This window comes from Annulohypoxylon maeteangense (genome assembly GCF_022496945.1).
Source record: "Annulohypoxylon maeteangense strain CBS 123835 unplaced genomic scaffold GGS22scaffold_25, whole genome shotgun sequence".
Lineage (NCBI taxonomy): Eukaryota > Fungi > Ascomycota > Sordariomycetes > Xylariales > Hypoxylaceae > Annulohypoxylon > Annulohypoxylon maeteangense.
This window is the reverse complement of record NW_025953272.1, coordinates 189,642-212,461: the sequence shown is the minus strand read 5'-3', so window position 1 is coordinate 212,461 and position 22,820 is coordinate 189,642. Positions and strand designations below refer to the sequence as shown.

Sequence of the window (22,820 nt, the reverse complement as noted above, 5' to 3'; positions counted from 1 at the left end):
AAAAATAATTTATTAAAATATAAGTTTTAAATTTTTTTTCTTTTTTTAAACGTTAAATAATAAAGTATTTTTTTATAAAAAAATATTTATTTTTTTATTAATAATTTTTAACCGAAAAATATACATTTTTAACCTTAATTAAATTTTTTAATTATAAACTTAAAAGTTTTATATTTTTATAAAAAAAATTAAACATAAATAAAAATTTATTTTTAAATTTAATTATTATTAATTAAAAAGTTAATATATTATAAATTAATATTATTATTTTAATATAAATATTATTAAGTTATTTTTAATTAAATATTTTTATTAACGTTTTAAATAAAAATTTTAAAAAGAAAATAAAAATAAAAAAAAACGGGTTCGTAAAAATAATAAATTTTTATTTTAAAATTAATTCGAAATTATACGAAAATTAAATATTTTATAATTATAACGTTTATTATTTTTTTTAATAATTATAATAAACTTATTTTTATATTATTAAAATATAAATATAAAATTTAAATATTTATTTTTATTTAATTTTAAAATAATTATAAAAAATTAACGTTTTTAATAAATATAAATTTAACTATTAAAAAATAAATATTTTTTAATATTTTTAAAATTAAATTAAGTATAATTTACGTTTAATTTTAAATAAATAACGAAAAATAATTAAACGGTTTTAAAATTAAATTTAATATAATTTATATTTAATTTTAAATAAATTTTAAAATTTAATTAAAAACTAAATTAAATATAATTTATATTTAATTTTAAATATATTTTATAATTAATTTTATAAATTACGGGGATTTTAGTTTATAAATTAAAAGGTGGTTTTAAAATTAATAACGAAAATGGTTTAAGCTTAATTACGAGGTGGTTCGACTTAATAGCTTTTCTAAGCGGACGAAGTACATTAAGTAGTATTATTATTAGATAGCAGATTCCAAATTTTAAATGGGTTGTTGCGGGGTTCCGTTTAAGTCCAAGTTTTGTACTAGGCAATAAAGAGAAGCTTCTATCGATACGTGTTTAACCGTTACATACTAAAGGTGTCTAAAGTGCAAATGTAAATAACCGTATGTTATGTACACCTAGATACCTAGATACGTAATCAGATAAATGACGCGATAAAAATTTTACGCCATTTTTACGCCACATACATAGGCCAACTTAGGCTGCTAGGGCCACACCGTCACACGTGAGGGAAATATTCCAGCCACTGATTATTATTGATTGTCATAGTCTTTTCGATTTTGCCCACCGTTTGAAACCGGAAAGCCCAGAAATTTCCCCCAACATTCACACATTTTCGCATTTTCTACCGTAACTGACCACAACACCCGTGGACCCCGGAAGACAGCTACTCGACCGATAAGCACATTTCGCATCTGATTGACGTCTCCGTTTAACTTGCGATAACAGCTTTTCCGTCTGATCGGATTCAGCTCGTTCTTTCGATATTTATATATCGTCTATCGTCTGTTGTCTTGTCGTCTCTTATCAATCTAGACGACGACAACGACGCGACAACGACAAGGACAGCGATAATCGCCATCATGTCGGACGACGACGTCGAAGTCACCGGTACGCGTGGTTCGCGTCGCAATGCCGACAGACGGACCCCGCGATTCAGCTGGAACCTCGCATATGAGGAGACCTTCTTTAGGTCGCTATGTGAATCCATGTCGATGGGTTATAAAGAGAACCACAGCTTCAAGTCAGGCGCCTGGGAACGAGCAGCTATTACTTTACGCGACAAGCATGGCGCTTATCCCGAGAAAAGTCACTTGATTAACAAAGCCGACAATGCGCGTAAGAAGTTCCGGATGTGGAGAGGTCTACGAGAAGACCCTGAATTTCTCTACAACCCCACCACCAGAATGGTCACCGCGAGCGAGGAAGCTTGGCAACGTCATTTTAATGTAAGTAAATATCCTCTAAGAAATAAAACAAAATAAAATATAGTCTAGTTAAGGACAATATTTCTAACAATGATCCCCTCCTTAAACAGAGAGAGCCACTCTCTAAGGCCCTCAGGGGTCGCCCTTTCGACCATGAAGAATTCATGGAGATTCTGTTTCCCGATGTCGTGGGATCTGGTGGTGCGCCTAAGCGAATCATGAAGCCGAGACGAAGGAACCCCGATGGTACATTATCTGCCAGACCAAGCACCGCATCTGCAGCTGCGGATCAGTCAGTCATCCATCCCTCTCTCGATGGGAGCATATACGCTCAGACCCCTACGCACAACCCGATACAGCAGACACAGCCATTAAGTCAACCGATACCGACGCCTTCTATGTCGCAGCCTATGCAACGACCCTCATCGACCACCATTCCACCCCGATCATCTCTTAATTCAAACCCGAGTGCACTCACCCCGCCGGATGAGCAAGTACCAAACACCCAGGCGCAAAAGCGCCCCAACCCTAACCCCAGCCCGATGTATCCCGAGAAGCGTCGGGGTAGGCCCTCGCGCTTCTCAACCAACTTCTACACCCAGCAATCCACGACACCATCATCATCTTCCGCCGCCCAGCACGCTGCCACCCCGGCAGCGCCGCAAGGTTCCCAACCTGTCTTTGCCCCTAACCCCGGATTTATAGAAGACAGCATACTGTCCCTTGCCGAAGCTCTCAAAGCTCGGTCTCCCCCCAAATGGTCGGAGCAGGCAGTAGAGATCTTTTTTGCCGAGTTCGCCGATGAGGATGCCGATCTCCAGCTCAAGATCGCGGAGAAAGCCCTCACGGACGAAAACAAAGCTATGGTCTTCGTTAAGATGACGCCGATTCTTCGGCGACATTGGGTCGGTCGGTTGAGAGAAGTTCACATGCGTAATCTTGGTGGAGGACTTGGTCTAGGAGGACGAGTTGGCGAGGAGGCTTCTTGAAGGTTGTTTCCAATTGCCTTACCGAAAGTGGTGTTGAGATGAACGTGGTTAGGTGACGGAGTTTGGTGAATGGGCGTTTTAGGCGGATAGCAAGTTATGGTAGGCTTATCGGTTGGTGTTTCATGAAAAGCTCTAGGGAGGCTTGGCTTCAAGGTCGGATATTGCTGGTGAGATCAATCACGACATCGAAGTCGAGACGATCGATAACCCCGATTCTCGTTTTGCTGCGGTACCATCATCTTTCGAGCACGTATATACTGTTTTGTTACGCGTAATGATAGTGTTCATAGGCGTACCGGATGCCATTCCAGGAAAAGCTTCAGTTCTCATGAGTCTAGGCTCACATAGATAACTCAATTTCATCGGTATTACATTCTTGTACCATACTTACCGTGGTACTAGCTAGCAGGATGATCCAATGCTGCTACGCCACGAAGACTCTGTGATAGGTTGCCATACTTCTGCAGTCTGTTGATAAACGTTTGTCATGGCGAACCGGTTCGTTAAACTCTACTGAATTCAGAGATATGATTGCCCGGCCCCGTACTGTGCTCACGCAGATACTACATAGGACAGAAACGTGCTTCAGGATGATTACCTACCTACCTACATACGCTGTCAAATTCCTAGCCGTAGACAATTCTCCACCGTCTATGAGACTTCGTCTACCTAGGTACTGGTTGTCTGTTATGGCACAAAGGATTCCGAGACTAATCCAAGAACCACATGGAAATAGCATGCAATATCTCCCCTGCCATATTCCCTATCATGATATCATGAACCTTGGGATATACTATGCATGTTTGTGGATGGTAGAAAGTTTGTCTTACTCCCCAAACACCCTGCATACCTAATTTATTAATAACCATACCTACCTAGGTTTATGTTGTCCTCCCATTTATAAATAGGACGGTTGACCATCCTGATATCTTGATACTACCTGCTGAAGTGTATGAAAGACCCCCAGTCGACCGGATCTATCATTACCAATTTTATCATGGCTCTAACTCCGTATATGAAAGTCTTTCCTATAACCAGGCGCTTCCTTAATCCTAGAAATCCCTTTTCTCAGATGCTTCACTTCTTATCTCACACCCTCAAGATAGATTTTACACGCCTTTCCTTCATACTAACACTATTCGGTCTTATCTCTGCTGTCTTCACGCCAGCCAGCAGATCCATCTTCCAGGCATACGAATGGATCCAGAAGTTTTTCATGGTCTCCGTATGCGTGCCAGCACCGGACGAACTCTACGAACAAGTCTTGACTTGGGTGTCTGCCCATGTACTGAAACAACGGGCCAACAGATCTCTCTTTGCTCAGACGACAATCCACCGGGGGAACGAGATGAGTCCCAAGGATTATGCTAAATTTAGGGGCAGGAGAAAAGTCGAGATCGAGTACCTGCCTTCCTTCAAATCAATCTGGTTCTTATACGAGCGGCGCCCCTTTATAATCAAGCTGTCGCGCAACGCGACAATCGGGGTTAAGCTTAGAACCGGTCGTCGGAGGGTGAGAGGAAGAGATGAAAAAGACAACAGCAAGGTTAACTTAACTGTTTCCTCGATTGGTCGCTCCCAGGAACCAATCAGGAGGTTCCTCAAGGAATGCCGCGGCTTTTCGGAGAATCAACAGCAATCGACCGTTGCCATACATGCATTTACGATGTTCAGTTATATGGAATATGGTTGGGAGGTCAAGGCTCACAGGGCAACACGACATCTAGATTCCGTCCACCTAGACGAGGATGTAAAATCGGACCTAGTGGCGGATATAGAACAATATCTTAACCCTAGAACCCGGCAGTATTACACTTCGCTCAACATCCCTTACCGTAGAGGGTATCTCCTCTACGGTCCTCCGGGGACCGGTAAGACATCGCTATCCGTAGCATTGGCAGGGGAATTTGGCCTCGATCTATTCATACTAGATTTGTCAGCGGTTCCGAACGACGAAGTTCTAGATCAATTGTTCCAGGAATTACCGTCACCCTGTCTGGTACTTCTAGAGGATATTGACGTCGTGGGGCTAAAGGACAGGAATGACGACGAAGAGGAAAAGAAAGCGAAGAAACGGTTTTATATGAAGTGCACTCTTGCCGGACTCCTAAATGCACTCGACGGTGTTGCCTCGAGCGAGGGGCGTATCTTGCTAATGACTACCAACCAGCCGGAACGACTTGACGAGGCCTTGTTAAGACCTGGACGCGTCGACCGGAAGATCTATTTCGGTCACGTCAATCAGCACGGCGCAGAACAGATGTTCCGCCGCATGTACGAAGCCGATCTACTGGAAGACCCTATCGAAAGAGACAGTAGCATCGAAACACTTTCCAGCATCCAAGATGGCTTATTTACAAGTGATATTGAAGACGAAGACTTGGCGTCACTGGCTGCAAGATTCTCGAAAGAGATACCGAGAGAAACATTCACGCCAGCTCAGCTCCAAGAATATCTTCTCCAACACCAGAGAGCCCCCATGCGAGCCGTAACCCTAGTCGCGGGTTTTGTTGCGGAAGAGAAGCGCAAGATAGAGGAAAAGGAAGCTAAATTCAGGGAGGCTAATGGTAAAGGGGCTAAAATACGATGAAGCGGCACTCAAAGGGCCATTGAAATCTAGTGAAGCAACTAGTAGTAGGTAATATCTAAACGGGCCATGGACGTGAACGTACTGGGTATCAATATATTTCCGTGATGTTATAAATGCATGTTACATGCGAGCTCCGAGGATCATAGGACTGTAGAGTATGAATTCATCAAAGACATCCAGGCAGACTCTAACCTGACTTCAACCCCCCAACCAATCTCCTCACACTCCTCCTCGTCCTCTGCAACCTCGTCTCCCCCCTCCCCTTCTCCCCACCTCCCATAAACTCGCTCCCATCTCCACGCGAACCAATCCCCACATCTTTCCGCAACCGCATAGCCGGCAACGCCGTATACCTCTCCAACCGCCGAAACGGCACACCCCTCGCATCATCTTCCAGATACTGGAACTGCCGCACCCACTCCGGATACCTATACGTCGGCGTCACAAGCGGCAGCTGCACGACCAGCCGTCTAGCGAGTAACCCGCGTACGGCGCTAAGGGCCCAGCGTTCACGAACGGATGGCCACGAGGGGAGGTCGCGCCACGTGGGGCCGATTGCGACTTTGATTATGGAGTCGGTGTCGTCGTTTCTGCGGTTGATGTAGTCGGTGGTGGTATCCGTAGCGGAGACGGCGAGACGGAGGGTTACGTCGCGGAGGGCGGCGAAGCGGACTAGGTTGGAGAGATGGGTGCATAGGTCGGCCCAGGGGCCAGGGGGGTCGGTGGGGTGGGTTTGTTGATGGTGCTGGTGGAGGGTTTCGATGGGGAGGGCTAAGGAGAAGGAGAGGGAATGGAGTTGTGAGGATACGGTTTTAGGGGAGAGGGTTGAGAAGGCGTGGGCGGCTGGTAGGGAGGTGAATATTGGGGTTATCATGGCGTAGAGGCTGGGGCGAGATTCGAGATATCTAGGAGGTATAATGTGAGTTTATTGATTTTGGGGTTCATTCGAAGGGGTGTGAGAGAAATGTATGTGTGTGAGGATAATGAGAGGGATTCTCACGTTCTCTTGCAGGCTAGTAGGATGGGCAAGAAAAGAGTGCGATTGGGGCGTGGTAGATGATCAAGACCAGTCCTCTCGTTAGTCATCATCTCCATCTCTTCCTCGCACCGCCAATGATTGTGCCATGGAGATGAAAACCTTCTAGTCCATTTGTCATCTAATTTTAGAGAACGTGTACGTGACCTCCGTTGGGTTTCCTGGGCTTCGAGCATCCGCTGAAGCTCGTCGGGTCTTTCATCCACCTCGTCGGATGATAACGCGCATGGCCAGTGTGTTAGACGCCCAGCACGGATGAAGATATGCTGATTAAGTCCGGATACTTTCCAGCACTCGACATATATCATGTCTCGAATTTCCAAAGGCAGTCCCCCGAAGAGTATTGAGCCCGACTGAGGGTTAGCCGTCTCCCGCATGCGAGCCGTGTCAGGGGGTGTGACGATTTTTGTGAGCGACATTTTGCCTACTAAGTAGTTCTAGTTTGTCTCTTCTGGCATAATTTTGATAGGTACTAGATAGCCACTCATTGTATTAATATAAGATATTGTCTGTTGGATGATATATTCTGGTTTTTATATGAATCGCAGCCTTATTCTTCATCGGCAGCTGAACTCATTAACACGGTCCGAGCACCGGCTCCGCGAGCTTTTCTGCGCTTGTAATTGTACCGACACAGAGGTGACTATTGTGTATGGGCATTATCATTGGTCAATAGTCGCCAACATCTAGTCGATGTCGTATATGAATAGGGGATGATGGGTGGCACTTTTCGCTTGAGGAAGAATTGTGATACTGCGGGTTGGCGGCTAGGTAACGACTTCATTGGCTGGAGGCCCTAGAAGTTGAGGAATTACGCAGTATGCAGTATGCAGCCTGCCTTATGGACTTTATTCAGCATAGTCTACCTACTACCTAGGTGCGTTCCTTCGCCGAACTAACCGCATAGGCACCTCTAGGTAGAGGTAGGTATGGATATCGCCAATGTAACGCCGGATCATGAATCGGAATGTGTAATATCCACATAAAAAAGCAGGTTATGTCATTTCTGCAAACGGCTTGCATAATGGCGTATTCCGATGCGGCACTCTGCCGTGTCATATATTGACCGGCGAGATTGAAAGGAGGCTTTGGCTTGCCGTGTAACTACACTTAAGCAACGTCAGTCGTCCGATGCGACTGTGGCTGATGCAGCGTATTGTTTATACGTACGAAAAGAGTAAGGTGGGAGAAATAAGGGGGGGCCAGGAGGGTGTTGCCTATGAGAACTAATGACTCGAGTAATATGACCAGATGGACGCACATCAACTGCAAAACAAATTCATAAAAATGTATTCCGATCCATCCAGATCCATCCAGACGACCCTATCCGAAATGAGTCATTCGGATTCATTCGATATTAATTGTAGACATGTGATGTTAGTAATACCTACCTATTCTTTGTTTAAGTACCCTGCGGGATCTAACTCCCGACTCCTGGCTCCCGGCTCGTACACCGAAGAACCAATCAACACGCGTTTTCACTGCCTATAGCCTATCATTTTCAAAAGAAGTCCAATAAGTACGGATTAGGGACATTCCTCGCATCTCTGCTCAGAGCAATGAAGCAGTGAGTCTGCTGGCCTTTCGTGTGCATGTCCCACGTGAAGCGCTCCACCTCACCAGGAGCGAACTGCCAATATCGCAAAGGAGGGCGGCGTACAACTGTGAATGGTGCTTCTTCTTGCGCATCGAGATTTTCCATATTTGGAATATGTGCCTTGATGGGCAGCGATGGTGGCAACTCGAGAGTAAAACTTCTCAATACCTTGAGGTCCTTGAGTTGCTCCGTGACGCGCTGTTCCGGGATCTTGCGCCAAGCACCGCGATCGTAAATATCGAGAGAGATGCGCAAAGTATGCAAACATGAGATACGTCCTAGGGCCTTCCAGAGCTCTCTAACTCGGCTCTTGGATGCGCCGACGATGAATGGTGCGTATTCATGGAAAGGAAGATTAAGCGATAAGTCCAGATGGCGTATATGTGGTATGTATGGTGATGGGTTATAGACGAAGAACCTATGTGCCGAGAAAAAGTCGTTGAATAGAAATTGGTGCGATTCAAATATTGACTCGACGACTTCAGGAAACCTATGCGCTCGGCTGGTTAGTCTGATATTAATATTTACGGAAGCTCATCGCGAGTGGCGATGCACGATGGTGGGTACGATGGGCCTTCGGTGAAAACATACATGCGTTTGCAAACCAGCATCATAGACACGAAGTTGGTGCGGTCCACTGACTTTCGTCTCTCGTACTGCATTCTTTCTTCGCATCTCCAATGTCGGCTTCCCCAGGTCGACGACAACCTCCTCTGCCACATGAGTAGGTCACCTTTGCCCGAAGTATGGATTGAGTCCACTATAAATAATTATATTAACTAACATCCTTTTTATCGATAGATTTCAAGATGTGTGCGAGTAACTGGGAAGGGTAGGACATCATCAATACGTATAAGAATGAAAGCAACATACTGTTCCTCTGGAGCAGATCCAGGTCTTCGTCATCCTCATACATGACACATCTTGTATTGGTCCAATGGCCATCTTGGAAGTGGATATGACGACTACGACCAGCATGGTATTTGTGGTCGTAGGGGCCAGCCCAGACGAGATTATATATCATCCTTCTAATCTCAATGGGAAGATTGTGGAAGAACGGGCTGGCGAGTTGCATATCGAACCCGACGCCATCTGCATCAGAAACGGCAACGGTAATACCATCATCAGTGGCGCCATCATGGGCCCTTGGTGTCAACTCATTCTTGAGTTTCTTGTGTTCATATTCCGAAGATGTGTTGCTTGATCTTCTTCTCTTAGCTAAACCAGGTCGAAAAAAGGACCTAACTCTAGACTTGACATTACCAACAGCCATTTTAGCTTAGATGAGATCGGGTTGAGGAGAGATAGAGGAGAGACACAAGAGAATGGGGAATAGAAAGACAGGGAGGGGACGGTTCAACTTTACCTACTTACACCACCGGACTTGGAAGAGTCTAAATACTTTCTGGTGTATCGTAACACGTAGGTCCACAGACAGACAAACACATCCAATTCGTACCTACGAAGGGACTTGTTCCCATCCCCGGTCATGTTGAGCCATGCATATGGCATGTATGTGCAGTATGTGCAGCATGTACAGTATGCGCAGTATGTGTAGTATGTGTAGTATCTGTGTGGTATGTGTGTGCTACCACGCGGACAGGAATGACACGTCCCACGACATGATAGCCGATGATAACGGCGAGTAGGAATGGCTAGAACCACCAGTCAGAAACGTAAACCGATCCATCGTGACGAAAGATGTTCGCGGATACGTTTGTGTGTACTTTATACATCCGTAGATATATACTTAAGTAGGTACATATATGTATGTACGTAGGGGTGATGAACATTAAAGTACCTGTCGGTATAAATTATATAGAAGTTGTACCACATACGCAGTGCCAGTCAGGTGGTACCCAATCAGGAGGATTCGAATACCCTGTTTTCAGTAGCAATAGCCAATTATAGCCCAAAGTTATTCTAGGACAATTTAACCTTGAACCTTAACTTTCCTAAGCTTGCCTGGCAGCTCCTGGGTAGGTACGCATGGGTACTCAAATACATGCTCATTTCACCGGGTTGTGCATATGTAGAATATGTAGCACGTTGTAGCGTGTTTATGGTTATAACGTATGTGTAACTTGAACTGAAAAGTATACCTTGTATGGATCTGATCTGGTAGTCGAAGCCAATGAATCTCTCCAACGGTTTCGAATTTCTCCAATCCAAACTCTTCTTCCATTTCTTACTTCTAACACATTCAGCACATTTCGTACTTGTGACCCGTGATCATGTTTTTTTCAAGTTATATTAATCAATCATCCGCAGTTTGATCACAGGAAGAGGATATATCGCCCGACCGATGCGAAGTGCGTACTTTTGTGTACCTATAGAATCCTAGAGGATGTCTGGGTCTGGCTCCATGATACTTGCTTTTTCAGATGACCAGTTGACGGATTCAAACCTCTCAAACCTCTCAAACCTTTCAACCCACTCAGACCATTTCTTGGAAAATGGAGGGTACGATATGTTGTCATGTCAACTTGTGATGGGACATCCGGAACTTTGAAACGCCAGAGAAGTGTCACTGACCGATAGGAACACGCAATCATTAGCATGAATCAAAATGTCTCAATGCGCAACCCCACGGTTTTTTCCTCGCCATCTTCATTCCAACTAGGTACCTAACATCTGAGAGCGGGCACGAGCTAAGCCATCGTCACACCATTACCTACTATACATACAATAATATATAACACCTACCTCTAGGCAGCCAAGTATCGGCCTAAGTCGGCCGGAGATTTTATCATTTTCACCGGCTTTTTTATAGGTGCGTAGTTGTCACACTTTTGCTTCTCATCTTCGCATAATATTTCGCTCGACTATCACCGCGAAGGTTACATCGAAGCATCGGGTAATCGCAAAGCAAATATCGGAAGAGATGACACCATCATTCGCCAACGAAGGAACACACTCGAGGTTTAAGGAATACATATCAAGAATTTTGAAAGCCACCATGCTAGCCTTACTTTAATGGTCTTTTGGCGTCTTTTGGTTGAGGGCACATCGTCGAATAGCTCATCCTATAAGCTACCCACCCTTCTTAGTATCTTAGTATCCTAGATACTCCTCTCTTGCATGCTTATGCGATGCAATGCAATCTGCGACCCTCTCGTTGTCGGTTCCGCCCAACCAACGAACATGGGGTTTGGGTGCCCATGCCTACCTAGATAATAGGTACCTACCTATAAACTACCTACCTACCGAATCATATTTTCTAAATCTCATAACTTGTCAGTATCACTTCTAAGCTATCGATCAATTTACCGAATCAATCAATTTGATAAACCTAACTATAAGATATACGCTATTATACGCCATTATACGCTATACATGGCCCATCCAATACGAACCTCTCGTCATAACCTAATCTTGTCAGAAATAGGTGCGCCGTAGCCTTGGGCGTATTGGTGGTGGCATGCCCATCCAGTAAGCATCGTCTTCATGTCTTTATACTACCCTAACTGCCTGCCTGCCTACCTACCTACCTACCTAGGTAGCTAGCTAATACCAACCCAGGTAACCTCGACAAGATGTAGTTCAGATCGGCGGCGAGTAAAAGCTGGATAAGCAGCATTGATCGCCCATCTAACCACTTGCTCGGATACTTGCGGACTCGTTCGTTCGTCCTACTCCGTTCCAATGCCGTGTTTCCTTTATCAATTATTGTTTCTCGGGTCCATTAAAATAGTGATTGTTTCCGGCCGAGTGGCACAAGCGTGGGTTAACCCCCCGGAGTCGTCAGCGCTAATGCGTGAGATCGACTTGGGGAACCATGTAGAAGCCTGTTGGTGGTGTGTTCGACAAAACCAACAAGTTTAGAAGTATTCTGCGGTAGGAATATAGTATATTCTAAGTATACGATGTCAGGATATGTCGGTAGGTTGACCAGTACTACACTCTGAACTATCCAATATCCATTCCTTGATGTTGGACTGGTGTTCTGGTGAATATTCGTCAAATATTCTATGCCTAGGAACCTATCTAGGTAGATATTCGCCTTAACTGCAACATGAAGCAGTATCTCACGAACCTTGAGGACTTTAACCCATACTCCATACTTACCTACCTACTAGGTAGGTAGGTACCCCAGGCGACCCAGGCGACCCAAACGGATCAACGGCTGCATAAACCCACGCCCATGGGTTCACATCTTGCTTCTACCACACGTGGGAACCCCCATGCCCGCTCAAGCCCTACGAACCTTATCTGTTTCCCCGTGGGCAGCGACAGCTCTAACCAAAATAAATTACCGCAAAAGAGGCGTCGTAGGCTCACGAATACAGCGTCACTCACCTCACTACCTACCCAACTACCTAAACTTTTCCGGCTATTTCTAGTAAGCTGAACCGTTAGAAAAGGAAAGCTGGTTTCCCACTAGTTAGGAAGTAAAGGCCAATAGGAACCGTACCATGCGAAGATGGGGGATAAGCTTGACTGCTCGACGTGAGCTTCTCTGACAAGTATATGCACGAAATGCGAGACTGTGCCACCAAGCGCCGCGATTTTCACACCACTTTCGAGAACATCCATGACGAACGCGCTGCTTTTCGTTCGCGGTCTGAACCCGGCGACGCGGCAAAGTTCGGCAGACGTACGGCGACGATGTATGAAGATCTGTGACACTTGCGTTTACCCACCTAGTTGCAATCCATACTGCCTTTCTCTACCCGCCTAACACTAAAGTTCCCATAACTACCTTACCCTAGATACCTATCTTACTACATTGCACCGAGCGTCATCCGGTGTACCACGAGATCTCGCAAGATTATACCAATCGCGACGTCCACCTAGTTTAGGATCTCCCCGGTTGTATTCCCGTTTGAGCTGGACACGTGAACCTCGGGAATTTCTTTTTCTTTTTTTTGAAAAAGTTCCTTTCTATTCAGCCTTCGGATCACAAAGACCCAAATTACCGGAGTGAGTCAATAGGTAGGTAGATATGTACCTAGGGAGGCACTATGTAGGCAGGCTGGGACACATCTTGAAATACGAAATCCCACGACGTAGTAAGAACTGACTAAAATGTAAAAAACTCGGGATATGCCTGCTGTGGTTCTAGCCTTGGGTCGGCATCGAATAACTACCTACTAAGTACCTACCTCTAGGTGAGTTCGTCCCCTCGGACAAAAGCAATGTCTGGCATACCCTCCTTTTCACAACAACGACCTCCCCCGCCACCCTCACCTACTTTCCTACCTAGTTTTTGACATCGTGACGGACCAACTTGGTCGGCGACCAGAATGCTCGAATGACGAAATTACCTATTCGTATTGGGTGCATCCAATATTCAGCGCCACGTCTCCACCCAATAACTCCGGTTGACACTGACACGAGTAAAAAGATCCGTGTGGTGTCGAGATTTCTCACGCACTTGGACAATTGGGTAATACAAGGAAATAATACACATAGCTTAGATGGAAGAAAATGGGAATGTTTTTGTTTTCCCTTTTCTGTCTTCTACCAAATCCCAAAAACCACAACGCCCCTAGATCTTTCGCCCCTCCTCTGCCCCCCTTTTTGGATCTTGGCTTGTCTATGTTTGATAAATCACCATGCAGTCTCTACTCGGAGACGTAATGCCGGATCCGATAAATCTTCATCAATTCATTAATGGGCTACTTAACCGAGTAGCTATACACACATACAGTATCCTCAGCCCATGGCCCTTTATTGCCAGAGCTTGTACCCGACCCGTTCCTATCGCCGAGCTGGTAATACTTGTTCTAGACAATCATGGACCTAATCGATATTAGTTGCTAGTCTATGACATAGGGTACGCGAATGGATTACTCACACCGGGGCCCCAGGCTCCCTGGTTTTCTAGATATCTGCTCATCCCCCTCACCAGCTCCATCTGCTCTTCTAATGTTAAACCTGTAATGGCTAACTCCATGATGGCGCCGACGTTGACCTTGTGCTGCGCGATGAAGGTTTGGTAGTAGATAAAGGCGAAGAATCCCATGATGAATTGACAATCCATTCTGTCGGTCATACCGCCATGTCCTGGAATCGAATCACCAAAGTCCTTGATCTTGAAGGTACGCTTGAGTCCCGAGGCAAAGAAACCACCGAAAGGTGCGATCAACGATGCGAAGGAAGCCAGAACAATAGAGTGGAATTGCATAGGCTCGGTAGTGAAGGAGAAACTGGCTCCCTCGGGAAGGAAGAATAGATAAGGCAAGGTATAGGTGTGGGAAAGAAATACGGGATTAGGATCGCATTCAAGACCGGTGAAGATATTGGCGCCGAGGTCGTTGACGGGACAAATGAAATATTTGGAGCGCATTAAGATGTTAGTCAGAAGAATAGCCCATATAATAGTCATAAACCAAGCACCCACGAAGCCCTCGACAGTCTTCTTGGGGGACAGCTTGATCAGCTGCGTCCGACCAAAGGTGATACCGCATATGTAGGCAAAGATATCGTTCGTAATAACGAGGGCAGCAGGTAGGAAGAACCAGATCATGCCTTCGAAGACGTTATTCATGACAAAATGCGCCTGCACGACGATCAAGTACAGGGCCATATGAGTCCAACCAAAGTTGGCAAACTGAAACTTGAGATGGCCAGCTTTGAGGTTGGCGACGAAGAAGACGAAGCCGATGACGTAGAGGACGAAGCTGATAAATCGGTGGTGTGTGGCAAGCGGGAGCAGAACCTTGTCAACTAACACGATGTGTTTGAAATAATAGATAACAGACTCCCCATACAGAAAGTACATCGTCGTGGCAAGCCAGTACCAGTTCAAACTCTTGGTAGGCCGTAGTTGTCGAGCTCGACTTGGGACGCTAGCGATGGCGATGACCTCTTTGAAGGAGACTATCTGAACGATGGTGATACATGCGATTATGTAAATGTGGCCCGCAAACAAGGCTGAGAAGAATCCTCCGATCATGACGAAGGTCCAAAAGGTTCGGGTGATGAAGTTGGCCTTTTTCTTCTCGTAATCGGACATCGATGGTTGTTCAGACGCTTTCTAGAGAGAATCATATTAGCTCCTACCAAAGAAGAAAGGACAATAATTCGAAAGAATATGCGAATTTACCTCGCTGATGCCGTCTAATTGTGGCGAGCTCTTGATCTTAACAGGAGATCCTGATCCATCTTCGCTTATCTCGCTGAAGCTAGATCTTCTACCATCAGAGGCATGACCATTCCGGCTAGGGAAGCGAACCCCACGACGCGGTTTCGTCATGGTGGTTTACGTGTATTTCGTAGATAGTGCTGGAACTGCAAGATATCAAGGTTGTGGTTTACTTGTTAATGCGACAAGTATTTTGGTGGTTGTGAAGCGAAGGTCGATAGTATTGGTAGTATTGGTAATCGTGTAAACTGCGAAGGGTTTGCGCTAGTCGCGGATCGACGGAGTTATGAAGCTAAGGATGCGGAAGATCCTAAAAGAGTAGTCTCTAGTCTTTGTACAATAGAGCGGTAGAGACTGTAGACTATGGACTGCCGACTGTAGGTAGATTGTAGGTATTATTATCTTGTCAAGTTTGCAGCCTGACCTGCCTGACTGTCGAACAAGTGTAACAAAGGATGAGGCTCAACGAGGCGTTGAGAGCGAGTGAGTGAGCAAGTGGGGATGTCGGAAGGTCGGCGCGTCAGAAAGCTGATGATGATGTATGGTGGATGCCTTAGACACCACGCATTAATCGATCGTATTAATTGATCAAATTCGTAGGTAGTAGGTAATAGTTCTTGTTTGGAACAAGGTACCTGTTAGGAGAAATAATAATTAATTAGAAGACAATATAGAATGAGACAAGATTGTTTTCTCGTCTTTCTTTTCTTTGCTTATGGCGTCGTGTCTTCAGTAGATTCGTGTGATTTGTATGTAATTAGTTGGACTGTCGACAATATCCTACACTTATTTTTTTTCCCTGTCTAAAATTTTCTTAACCTGATTCGGGTCGCACGCACACTTCAATGCTCTAATAGTATTAAAGTTCTAATGGGTACGGTTGATTGCAGTTCCCTTGGCTGGCTGAGCTATTTGCATCCGTCTGCATCCAGCCTAATGCTTGGCTACGTCAAATAGTGGCTTAGACCCGAATTTTGATGGGTGTAATCTGTGGCGTATCATGTATAATTGCATTAAATTCGCTTTCAATCCGATTCGGTCCAATCAATACCCGGCCTTTAAATCTAACCCGTCAACCCGTGTCGTCATTCCCGTCCGTTTGATCCGTCCCCTCTGCCCCTTAATAAACTTACCTAAATTCAATATTCACATGTCATGCATTAAGAAAAAAAAAAAACTTATTGCTTCTCAACGTTTTTAATACCCCTGACCGGACTATCTTAGCAGACGGCTAGCTGCACTCAATTCTCAACTTGATAAACATTAATAAATATTTCGTTGTTCGGGTATTATGTATGTATGTAGGTAGGTATGCTACGAAGTGATCGGTTGGTTTTGGTCGGGTTAACTCTTCCTTAGATATACCCCCTTTGACTCAAGTCACTGAGGTATTGCAGACACCGCTACAGTATCAAACCAAATGTAAGTATGTTGAGGGCCAGTTGGTTATTACTTAGGTAGGTACCTAGGAAGATAAGTATCTATGTAAATAGTAGATTAGGTGTCTTTTATTGCAATGTGGATAGGCCTACATTGACAACCGCGCGTGCCCCTAAGTTGACTGTTTCTAAGTTTGCTGCGATTTCCTGTATAACGGAAATATGTTGAACTCACCCAACCTCCAGATGGGATCACCAGTGCCCGTAATAGACAATTCAAGTTATGCATTATCATGTCATGATCCTCGTGTAAATTTCCGCCGGGCCTGGTATCTAAGGTATCTTCAGATGCTTAACCAGACAAGAAAAATTCACCCCCCAAAGAACCGACCCAACTCCTCACCCTCTTCAGGGGTTACTGCCAATTCCAATAACTCATGTGCCAGTTCCGCCGTTTCCTCTGATACCAAATCCTCCGAAAAATTAAGCCTACCTAGGCTCAGCAAATACTTTTGCGACGCTCCTGTCGGTTTCGCTAGTTTTGAAGGGACGTCCACCAAGTCCGCAGTCAAAGGGTTTGTGATGATTGTATGTAAGAGCAGAACCGAACGTGCCACCAATGTCTGCAACTCTTTTTGTGAATCGTCGTCCTCGGAAGACTCGTACCGCATATCTCCATCGTATAACTCGTCTATGCACGAAGAGAGTAAGGTGACTAAGCGTGGGATGGCGTAGTTATTAATGGCAAGCTGTGCAAGACCAAACGATGATCTAGCAAAAGCGGCTAATGTACGCAGTACCCCGTTTCGAACACTGCGTAGCTTGTACTGATCGATATCCCAAAGTGGCTTCTCGACAAGCTGATGTGAAATGCGCTCGATCAACGCGCCAGCCACCACTTCTACTGTCCGATCAGGACAGATTGGTCCGATGCTTTCGGGGAAGACAGATGTACAGAGCCATCTTAATATTACCAGATAGTCCTCTACCGGATGTTTTTGACTAAGGTGTAAAAGGACAAACTCTACCTGAACCTGGCCCCAAAAATCGATTGCAGGGTCCGTAACACCTCCAACGGGGGGCGAAGCCGCGCAGCCTAAAGCTGTTAGATATAACAGCGAGAGAATCTCCGTAGTCGAGATATTTGCGTTGAAGTTCTTCCAAGTATCCTTTGGCGGGTCACCAGGTCCCTCATGGTAAAATCTAGGAATTGCTACCTCGAAGCAGGAGTCCATAGCGACCGGTAACAGAGAAGGGGCAATGTATGGTGCGACGGCGATAGTATACAACTGGACGGTCAGAGATATCAAGGAAACTAAATCCATTATAGGAGCCAGCTTGTAGAGTTATTAGTCAGCCCCCCTATTTTATTGTACCTACTAGGAAGGTAGGTAGTAATCAACAGAAGGGGTTCTTACGCAATTTTCGTCCAAGCAGCTACGCCAGAGCCGAATAAGCTCCTCGCAAAATTCTATTGGTAGGCGCATGGGATCGTGGGGATCACCAATAACCGCCAGTTTCTGGAAGAGTATCGAAGCAAGACTCTCTGTGGGTCTCGAGGGAAGCGCGAAACCAGCCAGATACTCGAAAGCTAGTGGACGTCCATGAGAGGAACTATGGTTGAGTATCACCTTCATATACTAGTCATTGTTAGTATCTGTACGGAATTGGTAATCAATTATTGGATTCGGATGTTGACATACGTCAAAGGCAGCAACTCTGGGTATGACGTTCACCGGCTGAGGGCTACTGTTATCATTTGCGCTAGTATCATCTAACATCACAACATCCTCCGAATGAGTCTCCAGTGCTGTCACGGGACTATCAATAGTTGGACGTTTCCTCTTTCCTTTAGTCGGCGTTCTCGTCAACCTCGCCGGCGGCTCGACCACAGCGCTAGCTACCGCGCCGGTATTTCTACCACGTTGACCTTTGCTCGGACTAGTCGCAATTTCAACATCCTCAAATCCGTCTGATATCCCCCACGACTTTGCAGCAGCATTCTTCTTGGGTGTCGTAGGAACATCCTTACGCTTAGCTCGATCCAGCTCATCCTTGAGGTCTCTCTTCGTGAACTGGAGCTCTGTAGTAGCAGCCTGTTGAGCAACTTTTGCGGCTTCGAGAGCCCTTTCCTGCTTGGCTACTTGCTCGGCCGCCTGTTTCTTTATTGCTTGGAGTTCGCGATCGTGTTCCTCGCGCGTCTTTTCCAATCGTTTTCGGACGATCCCTATCTCCCCATCTTTGGTGGTGAGTCTCGTTTTTAGATCTAATATCTGGGCTTGCAACGCAGCAATTTCTTGGTTCGATGGACCGGCTGGCCTTTGTGCTTGGGAAGCTTGATATCGCGGAGGGATAGATGGAGATGGTCGGGGTAGTGGAGGCGGAGGGCGAATCTGGCTGTATGATGGGGCCGGAGCACGAGGTATCTGTTGATGCGGTTGACGAGAGCTAGTAGGCGGTGGCATTGGCGGACGAGAAGAAGAAGTAATAGGCTGAGGACGAAAACGGCCAGGAGGAATAGGCGCTGGACCTCCCCATGTCTGTTGCTGTTGCTGTTGCTGTTGCTGTTGCTGAGGAACTACTCTAGATGGCAATTGGGTCGTCTTCTCCGATAGTAGGACGGAATTTCCGTGCAGCTCATCTTGGACGACAGCATCGTCAAGGTCATCGTCTTCGAAATCGTCTACCACTTGATGTTGGGATTGAGTGGATGGGTATTTCTTTTGTGCTTGGGTGAATTGAATGGCACCATTTTCGAGCTCCTGCAATGCATTTGCATTCAAGGTATCGAAGTCGTCGTCGGAGAATTCGTCCATGACGACTCGGGAAGCCAGGAATGGTTATACAAGCCCATCGGCACAAAAAATTGGATATGTACAGCCGATGACGTTTTTATGTTTTGTTTTATTTTGTTTTGTTTTTGTCGAGGGGAAGATCGATAATAGTCGGTACGTACTCTGTATGTATGCATAAACCTTTATCTTATCAGTAAACCATCCTGTCGCTCAGACATTTTGTGTTGTACAGTACAGTGCGACGCGTTGTCAAACGCGTTAAGTGGTAGGGATAGTTGCATACAGTCCTGAACCGGCTTTATACTGTATTCACACCCCACATTGGACTTGATAAGAACAACTTTCCGATATAACCATCAAATTAGTAATAAACCCCTAGAACCTTGAAACCTTGAAGCCACTTACATCATGACTTACCTACCTGTAATCTCCGAATCTAACAAAGTGAACAAAGTGAACAAAGTCTTAATAATTCACACAAGCCAATTGTCATACATACAACCCATACCCATTATACACATTTAACTCGATACCTACCTAGACTATGGAGGTAATAGGCATGGGTTTTCTAGAAGACAGATTGCCCGTTGAGGTAACCAGACAACCAGACTCCGGAGCAACATGCCTCATCAAGTATTCGGTTGAACATCACAGGTCTACAAACATCGAAATAGCGGTATGGATTCTGGAAGTCTGGTGCATCTATAGGTACCTACTTACCTAGCTGCCTAGTAGGTTGCCTCTCTTACCACCGTAGCCCTACGATGATCCCAAGTATGTTCACGGTATCTATATTGCTTGGCAACGGTAAGCAAGCGCTATCGCGGCGGGAAGGATTTTCTAAGCTGAGAACCAATTGGGTAAGAAGCGTGGCTGAATGGTATGGAAGTAGTACGATATTCCTAGAATTCCTACCTACCTACCTAGGTACACATCCATGGATTTATCTGGAGGCCTCTGATTGCTATTGAACTTCAGATATAAGTTATAAGACATTCAAGTCTTAAATGGTTTCTATCTTCTTATACATCTACTTCTTGCATATACTAGTAACTAGAAGGTAATTCATACATCACTGGAAAAGAACACCACTCACATAGGTAGGTATATTACGGTAACAATGAATCCACCAAATCAGCAGTATTACGGTCAATACCCTCCGGCTGGCGGTCCCCCTCCCAGTCAGCCCGGGCAGACTCACCCAGGCTATCAACAACCGCCACAAGGAGCTCCTTACTATCCACCTGGCGGATCACCCGCTCCCGGACAACTTCCGTATCAACAGCCACCACACTCTAATTATACTCCCCAGAGTCAACATCAAACTAGCCAGCATCAGTACCCACCACAGCAATATGCCGGAGGCCCCCCTCAGGCTCCCGGCCATTACCCTCCAGCACAGCCAGGACAGTATCAACCACCACCAGGACAGTATCAGAACCAGCCAGGGCAGTATCAGAATCAGCCGGGACAATATCAAAACCAATCATATCCGCCACAACAACCATCTCAACCGCCTCAAGGACAGTACGGACATCCACCAACGCAGTATGGGCAATATCCTCCGAACGTGTACCCAGCCGGCAACGCCAATCCTCAAGCCCCGGTGTCTTATCCCACCCAACAATACGGTGCTCCTGTAAGTATACCACCTACGTCCTATTTCTAATAATGGTTCGTTAACAGGCAGTCAAGCCAGGGGCACAAATAGCTCCTCAATGGGGACAGCAACAACAACAAATGCAAGGTTATGGATACGGTGTACCGCCAACCCCTACATCACCGGGCTATGACCCAGCCCAGAGGGCATTCTGTGCTCCCGTTAACACGTCAGCCGATGTCGAAGATCTCCGGAAAGCTATGAAGGGTATGGGATGCGATGAGACGGCGTTAATTCGCATACTCACGTCACCCAAATATGATAATCCCTGGGCGATGGCGCAACTTGTTGGTGACTACAACAAGCGCTTCATCCGTGATCTAGCCAAAGATGTCGAAAGTGAGACGCGCGGTGATTTTGAAACCGCCTTACTTGCCTTGATCCGTGGCCCACTAGAAAACGATGTGCGGAATCTAATCCAGGCGCTGGACCGTGCTGGTACCGACGAAGATGCCTTGATGGATGTCCTTTTATGTCGGTCTAACGCAGATATCCGCGCCATTTCTGCGGAGTATAGGAGAATCAAGGGCCATGATCTACTGATAGATATCAAGGACGACGTAGACGACACTCTGTTCCGACTCTATAGTATGGTTCTCGCCGCTACACGGGCTGAAGATGCGGCGCCGGTAAACGCTGCGGACATCGACCACAAAGTAACGGAACTACAGCGCGCGACCGAAGGTGTTATCGGCTCCAATGCTATAGCTGTAGCACAGATCTTCACAAGTTGTAACGCCGCGCAACTCCATGCCCTCACAGAGGCGTACATGCGGAAGTACCACCGCTCGCTCGAGGAGGTCATCGAGAAGGAGTTCCGCGGCGATATGGAAGACGCGCTACTCTACATGCTCGAAAGCGCCCTCGACCGGGCGCGTACAGACGCCAGGAGGCTCGAGAAGCCGCTTTATAGGACCCCGCGCAAGGATCGGCTCTTTATCAATAGGGCCGTGAGTCTGTACTGGGACCGCAACCGCTTAGACGCGGCGAAGGCCGCTTACCAGAGACACTCGCAGTCGAGAGCCTCGCTGCGCGTTGCGATTAAGGCTATGCTGAGTGGGGACTACGAGGACTTGATGGTTGCTTTGATCCGCGAGAAGAGATGATTCAGAGTTGAGAAGGAGATGAGGGATTTATTGGTGCTGGTCTAAGTCAAGCTGTCAAGATGTCAAGCGTTCTTGTTCATTTCTATCATGACTCCCTAAGTGGCTATTTCTTCCCTGTTCGCGTGTTTGTGGTGTCACGCTACACCACTGTTCCAAAAGCCCACCCATAAATCCTAACCCGCTTGAAAACTTTAGATATTCAATCATTTCCTGTATTGTTCCATCTTGTCCCACCTCGCCTGCCATTCGTCTAGTGCCTTCATCGTCTCTTTGGTTTTGTTGGATACTTTGCATAGAGGGTCCTTGGTTATGGCTGCGAAGGCAAGTGTCTCGATGATAGTTGATGGGCTAGCGAGATATTCATCGAGAGGATATTTTCCCCTGTTGGTTCTTGGGTCAGATCAAAATACGTTAATCCAGTTCGTAACATACCTAGTATCCGACTTACGAGGACTTATTCGTCGTCCCTGCTGGGTCTGATCTAATTGGCAATTTGGCATGGCGAAGGAGTGGCTACCTCTAGGAGATCAAGCTGATAGTGACTTTGATTTATACTAGGTAGGTATTCGCATAAAGAAAGGGGATTTTGGTAAGTAGGTAGATATGGATGAGATATGTCTTCATATATAATTTCATATGCCTATAATTACCTCTCCTACCATTTATATATTACATTTTGC

The 22,820-nt window shown here is 45.8% G+C and overlaps 8 protein-coding genes across 8 annotated transcripts; 3 read left to right on the top strand and 5 right to left on the bottom strand.

The window, feature by feature from the left end:
• The first annotated feature begins 1,275 nt into the window (after nt 1-1,275).
• Nucleotides 1,276-3,518, top strand: GGS22DRAFT_174719 (Myb/SANT-like DNA-binding domain-containing protein). Its single transcript, XM_047963137.1, has 2 exons — nt 1,276-1,919; nt 2,009-3,518. The coding sequence occupies exons 1-2, from the start codon at nt 1,554-1,556 to the stop codon at nt 2,885-2,887; spliced, it is 1,245 nt and encodes a 414-aa protein (XP_047814403.1). The 5' UTR covers nt 1,276-1,553; the 3' UTR covers nt 2,888-3,518.
• Nucleotides 3,519-3,884: 366 nt separating this feature from the next.
• GGS22DRAFT_197490 (P-loop containing nucleoside triphosphate hydrolase protein) lies at nt 3,885-5,477 on the top strand (the record flags this gene model as incomplete). The annotated part of the gene is made up of 1 exon (XM_047965983.1): nt 3,885-5,477. The coding sequence occupies one exon, from the start codon at nt 3,885-3,887 to the stop codon at nt 5,475-5,477; it is 1,593 nt and encodes a 530-aa protein (XP_047814402.1).
• On the bottom strand, nt 5,361-7,128 carry GGS22DRAFT_83092 (uncharacterized protein). The gene is made up of 2 exons (XM_047968219.1): nt 6,478-7,128; nt 5,361-6,382 (listed from the first exon to the last, which is right to left on the bottom strand). Exons 1-2 carry the CDS (start codon nt 6,930-6,932, stop codon nt 5,665-5,667), a joined length of 1,173 nt encoding a protein of 390 aa, XP_047814401.1. The 5' UTR covers nt 6,933-7,128; the 3' UTR covers nt 5,361-5,664.
• Nucleotides 7,129-7,294: 166 nt separating this feature from the next.
• On the bottom strand, nt 7,295-7,929 carry GGS22DRAFT_83066 (uncharacterized protein). Its single transcript, XM_047968218.1, has 3 exons — nt 7,905-7,929; nt 7,684-7,836; nt 7,295-7,617 (listed from the first exon to the last, which is right to left on the bottom strand). Exons 2-3 carry the CDS (start codon nt 7,774-7,776, stop codon nt 7,387-7,389), a joined length of 324 nt encoding a protein of 107 aa, XP_047814400.1. The 5' UTR covers nt 7,777-7,836; nt 7,905-7,929; the 3' UTR covers nt 7,295-7,386.
• GGS22DRAFT_83037 (uncharacterized protein) lies at nt 7,609-9,540 on the bottom strand. The gene is made up of 3 exons (XM_047968217.1): nt 8,984-9,540; nt 8,702-8,870; nt 7,609-8,600 (listed from the first exon to the last, which is right to left on the bottom strand). The coding sequence occupies exons 1-3, from the start codon at nt 9,381-9,383 to the stop codon at nt 8,015-8,017; spliced, it is 1,155 nt and encodes a 384-aa protein (XP_047814399.1). The 5' UTR covers nt 9,384-9,540; the 3' UTR covers nt 7,609-8,014.
• Nucleotides 9,541-13,813: 4,273 nt separating this feature from the next.
• On the bottom strand, nt 13,814-15,311 carry GGS22DRAFT_182253 (phosphatidate cytidylyltransferase; the record flags this gene model as incomplete). Its single annotated transcript, XM_047963945.1, has 3 exons — nt 13,814-13,855; nt 13,911-15,092; nt 15,162-15,311. 3 exons carry the CDS (start codon nt 15,309-15,311, stop codon nt 13,814-13,816), a joined length of 1,374 nt encoding a protein of 457 aa, XP_047814398.1.
• A 1,551-nt stretch (nt 15,312-16,862) lies between these two features.
• Nucleotides 16,863-19,487, bottom strand: GGS22DRAFT_83006 (uncharacterized protein). Its single transcript, XM_047968216.1, has 3 exons — nt 18,283-19,487; nt 17,998-18,219; nt 16,863-17,916 (listed from the first exon to the last, which is right to left on the bottom strand). Exons 1-3 carry the CDS (start codon nt 19,393-19,395, stop codon nt 16,951-16,953), a joined length of 2,301 nt encoding a protein of 766 aa, XP_047814397.1. The 5' UTR covers nt 19,396-19,487; the 3' UTR covers nt 16,863-16,950.
• A 325-nt stretch (nt 19,488-19,812) lies between these two features.
• GGS22DRAFT_174701 (Annexin) lies at nt 19,813-22,749 on the top strand. The gene is made up of 3 exons (XM_047963136.1): nt 19,813-20,050; nt 20,110-21,013; nt 21,070-22,749. The coding sequence occupies exons 2-3, from the start codon at nt 20,495-20,497 to the stop codon at nt 22,138-22,140; spliced, it is 1,590 nt and encodes a 529-aa protein (XP_047814396.1). The 5' UTR covers nt 19,813-20,050; nt 20,110-20,494; the 3' UTR covers nt 22,141-22,749.
• The last annotated feature ends 71 nt before the right edge of the window (nt 22,750-22,820 follow it).